At 44.3% G+C, this 16,482-nt stretch overlaps 1 protein-coding gene across 16 annotated transcripts in view; it reads left to right on the top strand.

The window, feature by feature from the left end:
* The window catches only part of Ttll5 (tubulin tyrosine ligase like 5), a 246,248-nt gene that overhangs the window by 43,208 nt on the left and 186,558 nt on the right, over positions 1-16,482 (top strand). For all 16 annotated transcript variants that reach the window (XM_050152436.1, XM_050152435.1, XM_050152443.1 and 13 more), the window contains 3 exons: positions 5,948-6,049; positions 7,950-8,041; positions 9,050-9,157. In XM_050152436.1, coding sequence (XP_050008393.1) covers positions 5,948-6,049; positions 7,950-8,041; positions 9,050-9,157 — 302 coding nt within the window. The remainder of the gene's footprint in view (positions 1-5,947; positions 6,050-7,949; positions 8,042-9,049; positions 9,158-16,482) is intronic.

Below are 16,482 nucleotides of genomic sequence, written 5' to 3'. Positions count from 1 at the left end.
GATGTGTCTTCACTTGCCATTGACTCATGTCCCAACATAGCCATAATCAGTTTGTTGCCATCTAGGGGTCTTGATAGGTGCCTCCCATCCCCCATCAGTTAAAGAATTAAAAGGCAGGACAAAACAACAAACCAACAAATCCCTCTACTGTCCAGTAGCTGCGGGGGAATTTCAGACAGAGCCCAGAGTTAGCCTGTAAAGAAACGCTTTTGTTAAGGGTGCGGCAGCAGCACACACACACACACACAGCAGGACACGTGCAGAGAAAGGCCCTGCAGAGCACAGCTGAGACTTGCGAAGCCGAAGCCTGGTCTTTGAGGGGGCTTCTTCCCTGGATGTAGGGTTGGTCAGTTTGAGCAAAGATAGGGAGGCTGGTAGATTGACAGTTTGGGGGTAAACATGTCCTGAACTTGCCTCGAACTTATCAGAGGGGTCCATAGCTGGGCTCCAGTGGTGGAGGGGCTGTAGGCCTTTGTGCCTGGCCAGAAATATCAGGAAGAAGCTGGAAGCTTGCTATCTTGGTTTCCTAGTCATGGCCTGTCTTCCTGTCTACCTGTCAAGAGTATCTGTTCAACTCTAGTCCCTCAAGTTGAAAATAGCACCAATTGGAAATGCATTTAAAAAGGTTTTATTATCTTTATTTTATATGTAAGTGCACTACATATGTGCAGTGCTGGAGGAGGCCAGAAGAAAGAGTCTGGGGTTACAGGTAGTTGTGAGCTGCCATGTGGGTGCTGAGACTGAACCCAGGTTATCTGGAAGAGCAGCCAATGCTCTAAATTGCTGAGCCTTTAATCTCCTCAGCCCCTGAAAATGCATTTAACACGCCTAACCTACCAGACACATTAGCTTAGCAATATGGTTTACTGTTGCATGTCAGTTGTCATGATGGTGTGAGTGACTGGCTGCAGCTTGCTCTACTGTTCAGGGTTGCAAGATAGCACCAGTGCATATTTCTAGTGTGGGAAAAGATCAGCATTCAGAACTCAAAGTGTGATTTCTTCAGAATGCAGATTATCCTTACACCATCATAAAGTGGAAAACTATCAAGCTGCTGTGTGTGTTTACTACTAAAGCCTGTTCTTCAGTCACACGCTCCCATTTCTGAGAAATCCTGATTCCATGTGAGAAGCAGGAAAGACAAAGTGTAGCTTTTAAGACTTTGTTTTCAAAATAGAGATCACCTGTATTCGTTTACAGATCGATAATCGATATCTTTTCTTTGCCTAAAGGTCAAGGCTGTGAAATTCTGTTGTGTGGGCTTTCTTGGGTCTTACTATTTAATTACAGTCATCTGACTGCATGCACATGCATCATAGTACATAGATGGAAGGCAGAGGACAACTTGGGATTGCTTCTCTCTTCCATGTGGGCCCCAGAACTCTTCTCAGATCTTCAGGCTTGGTGTACAAGTGCCTTTTCTGGTTGAGCCATCTCGAGGGCCCAGTGTACTTCCTTACACCCCCCCCCCCATACACACTTTCTTTCTCTCTCTCCCCCTTTCTCTCTTTAATAGCATTATTTTTTGATTGAAAGTGAATGTTTTTCATGCAGTATATACTGATCATCATTTGTCCTTCCTCATCTCCTCGCACACCCTCCCTATCTGTCCAACTCCATGGTTTCTTTCACTCTCTTTAGAAAACAAACAGGCAAATAAAAAAAATTAGACCAGTATTAAAACACAACAACAAAGAAAAAGCACAAGGAACACAAACACCAACAAAACCCATAAAAGCACAAAATTGGAGTTAGTGGTGGCGCACGTCTTTAATCCTAGCACTCAGTAGGCAGAGGCAGGTAGATCTCTGAGTTCTAGGCCAGCCTGGTCTGCAGAGCAAACTTTAGGACAGGCAGGGCTACACATAGAAACCCTGTTTTGAAACAAACAAACCAGAAACAAGCGAGCAAAAAAACCAGGAATTGGAAGCCATATTAAGTAAGCAAAAGACAAGTAAGGCAAAAAATGTCCAAACGAAGCAGTATGAGCCAAATAAATAAATAAATAAATAAATAAATAAATAATTAAATTGCCCCAAATATCATTGAGTTGGTTTTGTACTGGCCATGTGCTGGATGTGGGCCTGCCCCGAGTGTTTCTATACTGTGAGACTCCGTGGGAGGGCCCCAGTGTCTTAAATCTTGATCTCTGTCAGAGCGAGGGTCAGTACTTATGTTATGTTAGGATGAGCGTTTGCAGATTTGGTTTCCTCTAGCTCGTTAGGGAAATTGTGTGGAAACTTTCAGGCCTAGTAAAATGATGTGTGATAGTATGTGATGGTCATAGACCTAAATGCTCATGGTGCCTTCCCAGAGGGCGCTGCTCAGGCAGACATTGGAGCATGGGGAAGTAGCTGCTCCTATGCACAGGCCCGTGTGCTGTGCAGCTCCTAAGTCTCTCGGAGTGGAATGGCCAGGCCTTCTGTTGTTCTCAAGTTCACAAGAAACTTACTCATTTCCTCTGAGACTTTGCATTTTGAGCATTTGAACTTGTGAAGAAGCTATCTGAGTACCTGCCCAGAGACCCCATCTGGCTCTGCCAGTTTGTCCTACTCACGTTCTTTAACCAAAGGGCCCAGCCAAGGATGGCGGTTTAGTTCAGCTGTCAAGTCTCCTGACTTCTGCAGTCTGGAGCAGCTCTTCAGCGTTTCTGTGACTTCCTGACCTCGGCGTTTTGGTAGATGACAGGCTAGTCATTTTGCAATTTGTCCTTCAATTTTGGTTTGTCTGTACTTTCTCATGATTAAACTTTGGTTGCTCATTTGGCGTCAGAGTCCCACAGAAGTGATGGTAAGTTCCCATTAAGGTATATTTGATGGTATACGCTAATTATTTAGTATTTGATTTAAGGTAGTGCCTTCCAGATTCCTCCACTGTAAAATGACTTTTCTTCCCTCTGTGATTACCAAGAATTTATGATGAGGTGGTCGAAACCATATAAAACTTACTCCATATCTCAGTTTCAACAATAGCTTTCATATCTACTGATATTTCTTGCTTGAGTGAATTATTACAGTAGTGACTGCCAGATGATGATTTTCAAATCCCATCATCCTTTTATTTGTATTATTTGGCATTTTACTTTGAGGAAAAGGTTTTTCTCCTTATGATTATGTAGTCATTTGTTTATATGAACACATACTGAAAGATTTGTATTTCAGTGGGTCCTTTTACTATACTGTTTTATTTTCACGCTCTGTTTGTCCCAGGTTTGGACAATGGGGACCCCTTTATGCTGGTGTTTGTGTCCTTTGGACGTGTCTCTATAATTCTTTGAGTATAAGTCGTTTCTGACCCAGCTCTGGAGCCAGTCATATCTCCAAGGAGCACTGGTTACTTGCTCATGGAGAGGAGTATTTAGAAATGAAGGTTTGGCCGGGCGGTGGTGGCACGCGCCTTTAATGCTAGCCCCTGGGAAGCAGAGGCTAACAGATCTCTGTGAGCCAAGGCCAGCATGGTCTACATAGCTAGTTCCAGGACAGCCAGGGCTCCACAGAGAAACCTTGTCTCAGAGAGAGAGAGACAGACAGACAGACAGAGACAGAGACAGAGAGAGACACAGAGAGGGAGGGAAGGAGGATACTAGATGACTAGATGATCTCGTTGCTCTGGGGCTTTCAATAGAGATGCCTAGGAAACGTGTGCACACGTGTCCCTCTTCTCATGCACTCATCCACATTTATTTCTATATCTGTGCGTTAGGAAATGGGTTATGTTGGCATTTGCAGCTCTACTCTAAATTCAGAGTATAAACTAGCTTTCGTCTTTTATATATTCTCATTTCCTGTCCAACAAAGAAAAAACTGTCTCCTGTTATCTTTACCATATTTATTTATTAAGTTTTCTCCTTTATAGCCGGTCTCTTGGCCTTGCTGAGCTGCCTCCCCAGTCAGATGTTCTCTGTTCTCTACATTCAGATTCCCATGAGGCTGTTCTGCACTTCCCCAGGGTTTGCTTCTTGTCCATACACTGTCTTTCTCATGGATCTGCAAGAAGTTAGCTAGCCAAGTCATTCAAGTTAAACGCCAAAATCAAGGGAAATCGTCCCAAACCAAATCTTTGAGGGTCAAGCATATAATCATAACTGGATGAATAACCAGGGTAGTGTGACTTCTCACCTGGACCCTAGGAAGAAAATGGTGAGCAGAGAAAGGAAGATGAGGACGATTTGTAGGAGCCCAGGCCTCTTAAAAGCATGTAGAGGTGCAAATGCAAGAGCCCCAGATCCAGCTCACTTGGTGCTTCTGCTGGGCTTCTATGTTGGTCAGATTGAGTCAAGTATGAAGAGGTAGCCAAAAGAGACCTCTCCTTGCCTAGCAGGACTTTCTCTTCCTCACACTTAATTCTTGCTGAAGATAAATGATATATCACCAGTTAATGTCTGTGGAAGTTGGCAGTCTTGAATTTCAGACTTCAGATTTCAGAGAGTGACTTCCACCTGCTCTGCTTCTTTAGATGAAGATTGGGATGGAAAGGCCAAGTCCATTTGCCACCAACTGAAGACAAAGTGTGAAATGGTAGCTCCTAGAAGCTTCTGGAAATTTTGAGGTCTTTCTCAAGCGTAGACAATGCTTGTCAAACTCTCTTTAGCCATACATGCCTGGTCAGAATTTTCTTGTTATCCACATCCTTTTTCCTGGCCTTATGTTTGTTTATTTTAGTTTTTTGGTTTTTTTTTTTTTTTTTTTTTCCTGGTACAGGGAATTAGGGAGTGGAGATGGTGGGAGTGGGTGAGAAGAAATAGAGAAGAGGAAAGTTTTTAAATTCTGACCTTTAATGTGGTAAAAATCATGTTGACTTCATAGTCTGGGTAAGCATATGTAAACGATTTGTAAATCATATGAAAATAAACTTGTGGCCTTCTAGGTTTTTTCACACACTTGGATATGTGTCTTGGGAAAATCACTTGAGGGCCGGGTGATATGGCACTAGCAGTCTGTGAACTGTTGTCTTGAGGCCTTTTCGATGCTGAGCATCGCTGGGCAGTTTTCCCTCTCCCTGCTTGTTGCCTGCAGTGGCGTCTGTGTTTTATGCTTTGATGTTCTTAACAGTAGTCATGGACATGGAGTTGCTGCCTGTTTGCTGTGGGCTTCTCCTGTGCTGTGCCATGTTCATGCTACTGTGCTTCCTCTCGTTAGCGCCTTGATGGGCCTTCTTGAGCCATTACGAATCAGAGCTCTTCCCTCTATGGGTGTTTCAAGTCTGCACAACACTGTGCTGGACCATTTTTCCTTTCCTCCTGTAGAATGTTGTTTCAGTCACTGTGAGGGCCTAGTAGGTGTTAATTGCAACTTCATAGCTGTAGCAGCCTCCTACATACATTTGCCCAGCTTGTGAATTGCTGTGTTTTGAATTTTTATTCTTCTATTCATTGATAGAGGGATAAGAGAAGCAGTGTCTGAGAGTGGCTAAGCCATAGGGTTTTAGAGTTTGCAATCTTGGATAAGTGATTCAGTCTTTTCTTTTTTCTTCCCTCCTTCCCTCCCTCCCTCCCTCCCTCCCTCCCTCCCTCCCTCCCTTCCTCCCTCCCTTCCTCCCCTTCATTTTTTTTTTGAGACAGTGTCTTACTGCAGCCCTGGCTAACCTGGAATTCTCGAGCTAGACCAGGCAGATCTCTGAATCCTTAATGCTGGGGTTAAAGGTGTGTTTCACCATGCATGGCCAAGTTATTCAGTCTTTATTGGTCATATTTAGTTTTTTATCTATTTAAAATTTAGATGTAATATGGTTCTATTTCATGAAAGTTGCCTTTAGGGCCAATTGTTATGTGATGATGCATAGAACACACTTCTCAGGAGCTGTCACATAGAAGAGGTCATCGTCTGTTAGATAGAGTGCCGCCCTCCTTGTAAGATAAGGGTAATGTCCCCCGTGCTGTGTGTGCTCTCCCCAGTCTTCAGTTCCACTGACGCTGTTCCTGGCATTTCACCCGTCCTCTTCCTGTCAGGTTTGCAACTGTGCGATATGACCAAGGATCCAAGAACATTCGGAACCAGTTCATGCACCTGACGAACTACAGTGTGAATAAGAAGAGTGGAGACTATGTGAGGTACTGGCCGCATCTGAGTGTGGAGACACGGAAAGCTGCACGGGAGCTGAGTGTCAGAATACTTAGGAGACACCGGAGGGCCAAGTGTCTTTTTTTTTTTTTTTTTTTTTTTTTAAACTAATCTGTGTATATGGGTGTTTCGGGTGTGCGTGTACCATGTGTATTCATGGTGCCCTCGGTAGCCCGAAGCCGTGTTAGATCCCCTGGAGCTGGAGTTACTGATGGTTGTTAGCCACCATGTGGGCGTTGAGAATCGAATCCAGGTCCTCTAGAAGCGCAGTGAGTTCTCTGAACCACTAAGCTCTCTCCAGCCCCTCAAGTATCACTTTGGAGGCACTGTTGTTGGCTGCTGCCACGGCTTGTCCGTGGCAAACTCGGCAGAAGGTCACCTCTTTCTACCTATAATTCCACACCTTCACCATTTGTCTTTCCCTACTTGACTTGGGTAAGAATTTCAATTTAGCAGTCATATCAGAAGCTTAAAATTATATGTGTCCTTTGACACCGTGGTTCCGTTTCTATGAATTTAACCTTCAGGATGGATGTACAGAACCAGAGCTAGAACCGTCTTTACTGTGTATTGTTTAACGGAGAAGGACATTGAGACAGTACATGCAGCAGACGCCTTGACGGAATCAATCTAGTAGCTAAAACAGTATTTTTGCTGAGAATGGAGAAAAAGATATGTCCTGAAATATTAACTCTTCTTCAACACAAAGTATAAGATTAGAGTAGTTAGCTTTTAGGGCTTTTACTCATTGCTTTTATATAGCTTCTAGAATTTTCTAAGATGTACTACTACGATCAGACCAAAAAGAAGGAAAACATTACAGAAGTTAGGCCGTCTTTGAGAAGGACTAGTGGAGAGGAGTAGCAGCCCCGCTGTGTGGAAATGTTATTTTTGCTCTGTTTTCTTTCATCCAGATAATTTTGCCAGAAAGTGGAAAAATAGAAAAGAAACCCAAACAGACACTTTCTACTCAGACTAAAAATAAGTTCCCAGCAGGTCCAAGGAAGGCAAGAAGCTGGAAATGTTGGGGTAGTTGCTGAAGTGAAAGAGGTTTCAGTGAGTGGCCCTTGACCAGCCCTGGAACTGCTTCAAGCTGCCATGTCCCTCACTTTGAGATGAGCAGAGATGTAACTGGAGAGGGCTCTGAGGATTGAGAAGTCAGTGGCAAACTGCCTGGCTGCAGGGTGACACTCAGGGGAGCCTGCCCCATTCACCATTAGCAACAGTGGGATGCCCAGTGCGCTTCCTGGCACCCCAGCGTCCCCTGTCACTCGTGGGACTCGAGAGGGGAAGTAGCTGTCATTGCCACAGACAGGAGGCTTGCTTAGTGTGTCAAACTCAGCTCTGATCTGAAAATGGCACCTGAGGTGGTTTGCTGGCCTCACGTGACATTTGCCTCAGGCTAGATGTGTTAAATCCCATTATTCATTTATTATAACTCTTAAATGTGTCCATATTTTTTCATAACTTTCTTCACTGTTTATTTTTATCTTTATTTATTTATTTTTGGGTTTTTTTGGGGGGTGGGGAGACTGATTTCTCTGTGTAACAGCCCTGGCTGTTATGGAACTTACTTTATAGAACAGGCTGACCTCAAACTCACAGAGATCTGCCTGCCTCTGCCTCCCCAGTGCTGGGATTAAAGCGTGCACCACCATGCCTGGCTTTTCACTCATTCTTGATGTGGAAGAATTAGCTCTCTTCTCTGCACTCTTCAGAAAAGCAAACTTCATTTTCCCTTCCTTTTAAGGAATTGATAGAAAGGGTGTCTTACAAAAGAACCAGGGAACACCAGGTGGAAATCAGCAAAGTGTATGTTCCCTAATATACTCAAAGCACAGGGAAAGACAGGCCTCTTGGCATATGCAGCCTCAATTTCTTTCTTTTTAGTTGTGATGATCCAGAAGTGGAGGATTATGGGAACAAGTGGAGCATGAGTGCCATGCTTAGGTACCTGAAACAAGAAGGCAAGGACACAACTGGTGAGCATCATACCTCTTCCTTTTAGACTCTACGGTATATATATAAAAAATGTGGGGAGGTGTACGTGCACATGTGCGCATGCACACACACACACACACACACACAACTGGTGGGTATCATACCTCTTCCTTTGAGATTCCACTTTATATATATTTTGTGGGGAGGTGCGCGTGCACCCACATACACGCACTCACACAGATACCTGTTGAAGCCACAAGAAGGCATCAGTTTCCCTGGAGCTGGAATTACAGGAGATTGTGAGCTATCCTACATGGGTGCTGGGGAACAAACGCAGGTCTTTTGCAAGAGCAGCCAGCTCTTACCTGCCAAGCCATCTTTCCAGCCCATGACTCTACTACTTTGTATGATTTTACTGTCGTGTCTCACCAGGCCTCTTGATAATGTTGCTGAGAAGCCAGTGGGTGACTGTTGTTTTTCCTGTGGTTCACAGTGGAGAAGAAACTTTCTACAACCTCCCCAAATCCCTTTTCTTGTGTCTAGTTTAGAAAGCATCACTGTCTCTCTGGTCCTCAGTTTATCTTTCTTGGATGTGTGCTGCTAAATAAGATACTGTGGGTTATGTATGCTGCATTGCTAACTGTGTTGGCTCTGGGTTCAAATCTTTGTAAATTGAACTCTCATTCTTGTTGCTGACGTGGACAATGGGCAGGGTAGAATCTGAGTATAGGGCTTGAAGTTCAAAAGAACCCATGCTGAGCCTTGAGCAGCAGGGGAAGCAATGTGCAAATAGACTTTTTTGTGCACAGAAGAGCAAGAGGAAGAGAAGGCCCCTTCTGCAGCCTGTACTCTGTCACAGGCCATCTGCATCCTTGTCTCTACTCGTGGCACGCCAGCCCTGTAGCACCCATTCTGAAGACCGCCATTTAGATGCTTTTTGAATGAGAACACGTGCTTTTATAATTGCATAGTGACCTAGAATCTGCTCCTACAAACGCATGCATGCATTATAGTGTTTCTGTTTTCATTACAAAAGATTGTTTTTGCAGCATTGATGGCCCATGTGGAAGACCTGATCATTAAGACGATAATCTCTGCTGAACTAGCTATCGCCACTGCCTGTAAGACCTTTGTCCCGCACCGCAGCAGTTGTTTCGGTAAGGAGCCACCAGATGCTTGTGTTTTGTGTGGAGGGTCTTGGGATTCTCAGATAATGGGGCTCAGTGAGACTATAGGAGTCAGGGACACATCCTGGGTTTGCGTCCTTAAGCTCGTAGAGTAGATTCAGATCCTCCCAAGAGGCCAGTGGTGAGTTTTCATTGGAATCTCTGGAGGAGGAACTTGCTTCCAATGTGGGGAACAGGGATTGAAACCGGAGTGTGATTCTCTCTGTCAGAGTACACTCAGAAAAAGTCTGCAATAGGCCGCTCAGGAATCCAGCTCTAACAAATATATTCCAGAGCTCTCTGGCAGCCAGACTGGGAACAGGTCCAAGAAGCTCTGGCTGGTACCAGTGTGTGCTTTCTCCCATTTTCCGAGGACTCCTCCTTTTAGTTTTAGCCTTCTTCCTAGTGGATTCCTCCTCCCCTTCTTTCTCCTGCTAGTTTTCCTCCTCGCCTCCCCTCCCCTTCTGTTTCACTCTGTCTTTTGATTTGACAGAGATAGTGTAGAAAGGGAAACCTCTGACCTCCTGACCCGCTAGCTGTGTGTGTCACACCAAGGTGGCCTTGGTGCGTCTGCTTTCTCTGTGGATAGGAACTTAGTTGCCAGGATGAAAGCCCATAGGGCCAGGTAGGCTTTGGGCACGTGTTGGACCTTGGGGATAGAACACACATGATTATTGATATAGTGATGCTAGTTAAAGTGTGATAGTAAGGACAGAGGTGGTGTGGCTTGCTTAGGGGGCTGGAGAGTAGGGAAATAAAGACCATGGTCCCTAGAGTCTGGCAGCCTGGATTTGAGACCCGTTTGTATTCATTTCTGGTTGGGTGATTTTCAGCAAGTTATCCTGCTTCTCATTTTCTAGACTCTTAAGTGACAGCCATAGTGATATCTCCCTCCTAAGAATACTGTAACCATGGAGACAGTGCAAGCAAAGAGAGCACGTGGCACCATGTCTGGTCCTTAAGCTGTACTTAATAAAAATTACTTTATTAATTTTGTAATTAGACACTAATTATTTTTTTGTTTTGTTTTGTTTCGAGACAGGGTTTCACTGTAGCTTTGGAGCCTGCCCTGGAACTAGTTCTTGTAGACCAGGCTGGCCTCGAACTCACAGAGATCTGCCTGCCTCTGCCTCTGCCTCCTGAGTCCTGGGATTAAAGGTGTGCGTCACCACCGCCTGGCTTAGACACTAATTCTTGATCTCTTTAATAGATTATAACAGGATGTATTGGACTGATGCTCAAGTAGGAAAACTGTTGAGACTGAATGGAAGGTGCAGGCAGTCAGGATCTGGAACTATAGAGCAAAATGAAAGATGGCAGAGACTTCAAAAGCAGGCCTTTGGGAGGGGACTGTACCAGTCCACAGGTTCTGGGTCTGGCTAGAAAGCCCCCTTGTCTGCCTCTCATTGTCCCTTTCCCTTAAGACCCACTTCACTCCGCTGCTTTTCTGAAGCCTTGCTGGGCACAGGGCCTCGTCATGTCATTTCCGCATGCCATTCTGTGTGTGCTTTAGGAAGTCTCTGCGTTTATCTTCTTCAATCCTTAAGCCATTGTGTCTGCCTTTCTATCTCATCCTATTTATGTCAAAGCAGAGTTCCGGGAGCCTTCTCTCGCTCTAACTCTAGTTTAATTTACCTTGCAGCAGAACTCCCTCCACTTTTCTCATGTTACTTTACCTAGTAGGCCACCAACATCCTTCCAGGCAAAGCCAAGCATCATTTCTTTGGTGGTCTTTTTTTCCCCCTAACTCTTCCTGGTGAATGTTAGACTCCCACCCTGTAGTCCCAGCACTCTGTTCATATCTCTGCTCTGGTATCATTTCTGTGGACGCTCTTTGATGATGGCCGTCGTGGTGTTGCCGTTGGCTTGTCCCTCTCATGCAGAGCAGCATCTTGTGCTCGTAGAGAATGTGGGCAAATGTTTGCTGAATGACTGCTCGGTGCTTGTTTTCCTGACTTCTTGGTGGCTTAGCAGTAAGTTTTTTAGTGGATCTGATTTGGTGAGGCTTGCAACTCAGAATTGTTAGTCTGTTTGAGGATGAGGTGGGAGCTAACAGAATGGGACTCCAGCTGTTGAAACCTTTCAAGATTAACTATGTTTCCTTTCCAGCTCTGCTTGCCTCTGTTGGTAAATTTCTCATGGCCCCTGATATATTAAAAAAAACAAAACCAAGATAAAACAAAACATTTTGTTCTAAGTAGCTAATCCTGAAGGCTTTTCTGGGTGTTTCTTTTCCTATCTTGCTTTGTAACCTGATTGCCTTTTGGAAGCTTAGGAATGGTTTTACAGAACTCCATATGAAAGAGGCACAGCAACTCTCTCTGACTCAGAAATATCCCAAGGTCAATCAGCCAGGGTCTCCTCTCCCCTTTCCTGTCCTGGTCCAGCTCCAATACACTCACGGCATCTGGAGTTTTTTAAGTTGTTGACTGTCTCCTTGGCTTTTGTGGTTCTAATTCCACTTCCTGTCAGCCCTGGGATTCTGTGTGCTTCATTAACCCCTCATGAGATATGATTTTGTATATTCATATATATATATTTGTGTGAATCCCTTTTCCCTCCCCATATGGGACTCTTAGCCTCCCCTGGGGTTTGCATGGTAAGGAGTCACTTTGTGTGTGTCAGGGTAACCAGGACTTGAGAGCTAGCTTCCCAGAAGCTTTCGGCTTAAGGAGAGCACCCATACTTTTAGGGAAACAGAATGGAGACGTGGGGTTCCCTCTATTCTTTTGGTAGTCATTTCTGGGTTTCACTTATAGACTAGTGCCAGAAGCGTTGTGTTACGGGGTTTCTGCCCTGTGAGTTCTTCTTCCCCTTGCCGCCTGTGCTGTTTGCAGGTTCCTCCCCCATCCCCCTGCCAGTGCTTTACTTGCACACGTCACTCTTTTCCAGGCCCAGCTGCATCTGGGCAGAGATTAGTACTGCAGTAGCGCATTACTGTCAACAGTTTGTTCTTCTCAAACTCAGTTTGCCCTGAGCTGCTGCTGTGTTCATAAGCCTGCATTGTCTCATTCCTACCTGTGTTTCAACCATAGCAGGCAGTCAGAAACTTAGCCATTTAATGCTATTTTGTAAGCTTGTACATCCAAAAGAAGATGGAGACCCTGAGAAATTAGCCCTGGTCTCAGGTTCTAGACTTAAGGAGTAAAAGAACTTGAATGAAAGAGACTCTGCCTGAAAAACAGGGGCCTCAGAGGATGAGTCTTGGCAATCTTCCATCTTGATCATAGGACTTCAATTATATGATTTTTGGATGCCTCCCCCAATAAAACATGTTTCTAACAGTCAAATTTTACTGCCTTCCACGATTGTGAAAATGTGGTACAATGTGAACTAATATGCTTCAATGGCAACTCTTTAAATATGCTAAGGAAATTGGCGCTGCAAAATTACTGACTATGAGAACAACATTTTTTTTTTTAAAGAAAAACAGCCAAAACCAACAGGATGTTAGCTGTCTTTCAAAGATGTTGCTGATGACAGTGGTTTAGTGTTTGTTTGTGAGAATGGCTGAAGCGATGGGCTCTGATCCTGGTCCTCCAGTGTGGACCAGACGCTAATGAACAGAGACCAATGGCATGTCTGCGGAAAACCAGTACGCTCAGGATACCTCCCTTAAGTGAAATCTGGTTTAGTTTCTGTTACCTCTGCTCTTGACCATTTTTTCAGGATAAGGCCATGCTCTTTGAAAGGAAGGTGTCCATAAGGGATTGTCAGAGGGCTGCAGGAAGGGAGCGTGCTGTCTCTGTTATACAGACCTCTCCACCAACAGTAAAGGAGTGGAAGGCAGGGGCGGTTTGCATGGTAAGCCCCTCTTAGTTTATCTCTAGCTCCAGCTCAGATGGGAAGGGTGTTTCCTAAGAGGCTGCTCTTTGTCCCCAGCAGTGCTGGTGCTTGCTCCCAGCCATGTGTTGTAAACCCGTGGTTTATGACCAGGGGAAAGGGTCCGAGCTGAAGTAAGTTGTCTTGGACCATTTGACTAATAAATGGCAAGGCCCAGTTTGAGGCCAGCTCTCTGGCCCTTTCTCCCCACATCCTGGATTCTCCTGTGCTGTCCTGTAACTAGATCTCAGGAACAATGACATCATCTTTTCTAGCGGATCAGACTGGAAAAGAGCGCAGTGCCCAGGCCTAAATCCTCCTTTTAGACCTACCATTCCAGGCAGTAGCTAGGCACCATAGTGACTTCAGGGCTGAGTTAACAAGTTAACACTTCTCTTACTCAGTTCATTTTCCTGTGTGATCATGCTCTACTTTTTTTTCCCCCAGAATTCTCTTTTGGACCCGTTCTAAAGAATTTCACTTTGTTTTTAAACTCGAATCCTAAGCTGAGGTGAAAAGCATTCCTGTTAGAGAAGAGGATCTCAGTGACAGTGGGCACCTGTCAGTGCCGCTCTTTCCATGGCCCAGGGACTGTAGCTTCAGCCAGGCTCTTATTTCTGGGGAGGCGGAGTACATTGTCTCCAAAAAAGACAGTGTGTGCTATCTTTAGTGAGCTCAGGTCTCCATGGGAATATTTTCTAACTATTTCCCACTCTCCCTTCTTCAAAAGCCATCTTTTATCAGATTTTTCCTTAATGTATCTTTAATAAATTTTCCTCACTGAGAATTTCTGTTTATTTTTGGCAGGTGGTTCTTCTGTTACTGCTATGCCAAATCTTCTCTTTGCAGTGCACTAAACAAGTTTATTTTCTTTCTTAAAAAAAAAAAAAATGAGTCCTTGTCATTTTTGTGACTGGTCACTTGGTTGTGACTATGTAGTTAGGGCAGGAAAAATCAGCTATTTGTTGGGTTTGACTTACACATAATTTTCTTTTTTCACCCTTAGTGGTTCTTAATTACTGTATGCACGCATGCATGTGCTCGCGATCACGTATGCATGCATGTACACGTGCACATCTGTGTGGAAGCCAGATGTCTCTGTCTGGTACCTTCCTTAGTTGCTGTCCACGTTTCCTTTTATTTTATTACCGTTCTTTGAACAAAGGCTCTGACCGAACCTGGAGTTCACTGTTTCAGCTAGCCAGCAAGTCCCAAAGATCCTTCAGTCTCTGCCTCCCCAGTACATAGGTGTATGTTGTCGTGACCATCTTTGTACATGGGTGCTGGGTATCTGAACTCAAGCTCTTGAAGAACATTTTATTAACTGAACCATCTCCCTTGCCCTTTTTTTCTTAATATATTTCCTAAATACTATACTTTTGGAGCAGATTACTTCTGCCTTAGGTTTCTGTTGCTGTGATAAACACCATGACCAAAAGCAGCTTGAGGAGAAAAGGGTTTTTTTTTCTCTCTGTCACAGTCCATCCCGGAAGGAAGTCAGGACAAGAACCCAAGGCAGGAACTGAAGCAGAAGCCATGGGGCAGAATGCTTCTTGGCTTGCTCCTCATGCCCCTCTCAGCCTGCATTCTTAAACAACCTAAGACCACCTGCCTGGGGTGACTCCCCCCCCCCCCCCCAAATCAGTCATCTACCAGGAAAACAGAAGCCTGTGGGCACAGGCTTGTCCATAGAAGAGTCTATTGGGGGACATTTTCTATATTGAAGTTTCCTCTTCCAAAATGACTTGTGCTTTTGACAAGCTGGTGAACAGTCTAGCACCCTTGATCTAAAATGATAAATGAGAAGTGGCGCCTGCCACTCTCAGGGGAGGACTCAGAGAGGAAGTGATAAGAGGCAGTTCACGTAGTTTCATTACAGAGTGACTATAACACTCTTGGAATATGCAAATACCACCACCGCTTTGCCTAGGGGAGCCAGAGGGCATACGCTATGCAAACTGTAGAGAGTTAGGGCAGGAGCTGGCAGTTTTCCCTCTCCTAGACAGCATCTCCTAGTCAGACGCTCACTCTCCCTCCCCCATTCTCATTGACAACTAGAAAAATGGCTCAGGAGGTAAGAGGTACTTGGGTAGTGTACAGTAACCATGTGACCAGGTATTTATCCAGGAGAAAGGAAACTTTATGTCCACACAGTCCCTGCTCACAAATGTTGATACTTCATTCATAATGACCCCAAATTGGAAACGGCCAAAATACCTACCAGCTGTTAAATGGATAAATTGTGGTATGTCCATATTATGAAATACTACTTTGGAATTAAAAGGGATGAACTACACTTTGATTATGTAACAGAATAGATATGCTTTAGAAGATACCATGTGAGAGAAACTACTCTCGAAAGACTATAGATGATGCTCATTATATTTTTTACTTTCTGGAAAAGGAAAAATAAACAAAATCCTGTTGCTGGAAGATGAGGCAGGTGAGGGTTGACTACAGACAGGCACAGGGTACATCTGTGGTAAAATTTGTATTGTGATTGAGGTCAGGTTGAAACAACTGTATGCTTTTCAGAATTTATCAAATTGTTCACTTTAAAAGGGCGAATTTTATTCCAAATAAGTTATATCTCAGTACCTCTACCTTAAAAGGAAGTACTGATAGATGTAACTCCGAAAACATACCAAATATAATACAAGAAGTTAGACTCAAATGAGTATATACTATATGGTTTCCATTTATGAATTCTAGAATAGAATTGATAGTGGAAAGAATTAAGAGTAAATGGTTGTCAGGGATGAGGCAGGAGCAAGCCGTCTATCGGGAAGAGGTTTGAGGAATCTTCTGGGGTGATTGATGGGTGTGCTCGGAGTGTCCCTTGATAGGACTGAGGGTTGTATACACTTAACCAATTCCAGGATTCATCAGTCTGAATCTTTTAAGACTCACCCATCTCATCGTGTGTAAATTATTCCTCATAAGGGAGTCGAAATGATTGGCCTGATTAAAGAGAAAGGTAGAAGGACATCAGTGTACCTGTTGAGCTGGTAGTTTCGCGAGTTCAATCTGATACATAAGCTGTCCTTTCACCGTCACTCCCTACCACTGAGCACAGCCTTCTTAGGGTGGTTGTACCCGGCACGCCACTGCCATGCTTTCACGGAGCAGTGTGCTCTTTCCCGCTCTCACATGATTGTGGGCTCAAGTCTGGGCTATATAGTTAGATGAGGCTCGGTTGACTCTCGAGCTTGGCATGCTTTGTGGGCATGGTTATCACAGGAGTACGTTGGTTTAGCACTGTGAAAATGATTTTCTCACTTTAAGGTATGTTTTTCTTTTCCCAGAATATTTTTTTCTCAGACTTCAGCTTAATGTGAGCTCTTGGAATTTTTCTCTGAAGGGGATGAGATGATTAAGTGCGGTTGCTGAGTGTTAAAATAGTGGCTCTTGTTGATTGTTGATCCGCCTCACACTGGGCTTTCTACAGATTGTATCAGAATGTGCACCAGTCGTTGTTGTCAACATGTTCTTCA

This window comes from Alexandromys fortis, unplaced genomic scaffold (assembly GCF_014885135.2).
Source record: "Alexandromys fortis isolate MF-2015 unplaced genomic scaffold, M_Fortis_MF-2015_v1.1 scaffold_47, whole genome shotgun sequence".
Classification (NCBI taxonomy): domain Eukaryota; kingdom Metazoa; phylum Chordata; class Mammalia; order Rodentia; family Cricetidae; genus Alexandromys; species Alexandromys fortis.
Note: the sequence above shows the minus strand (reverse complement) of the source record. Positions and strands in the feature narration are given on the sequence as shown.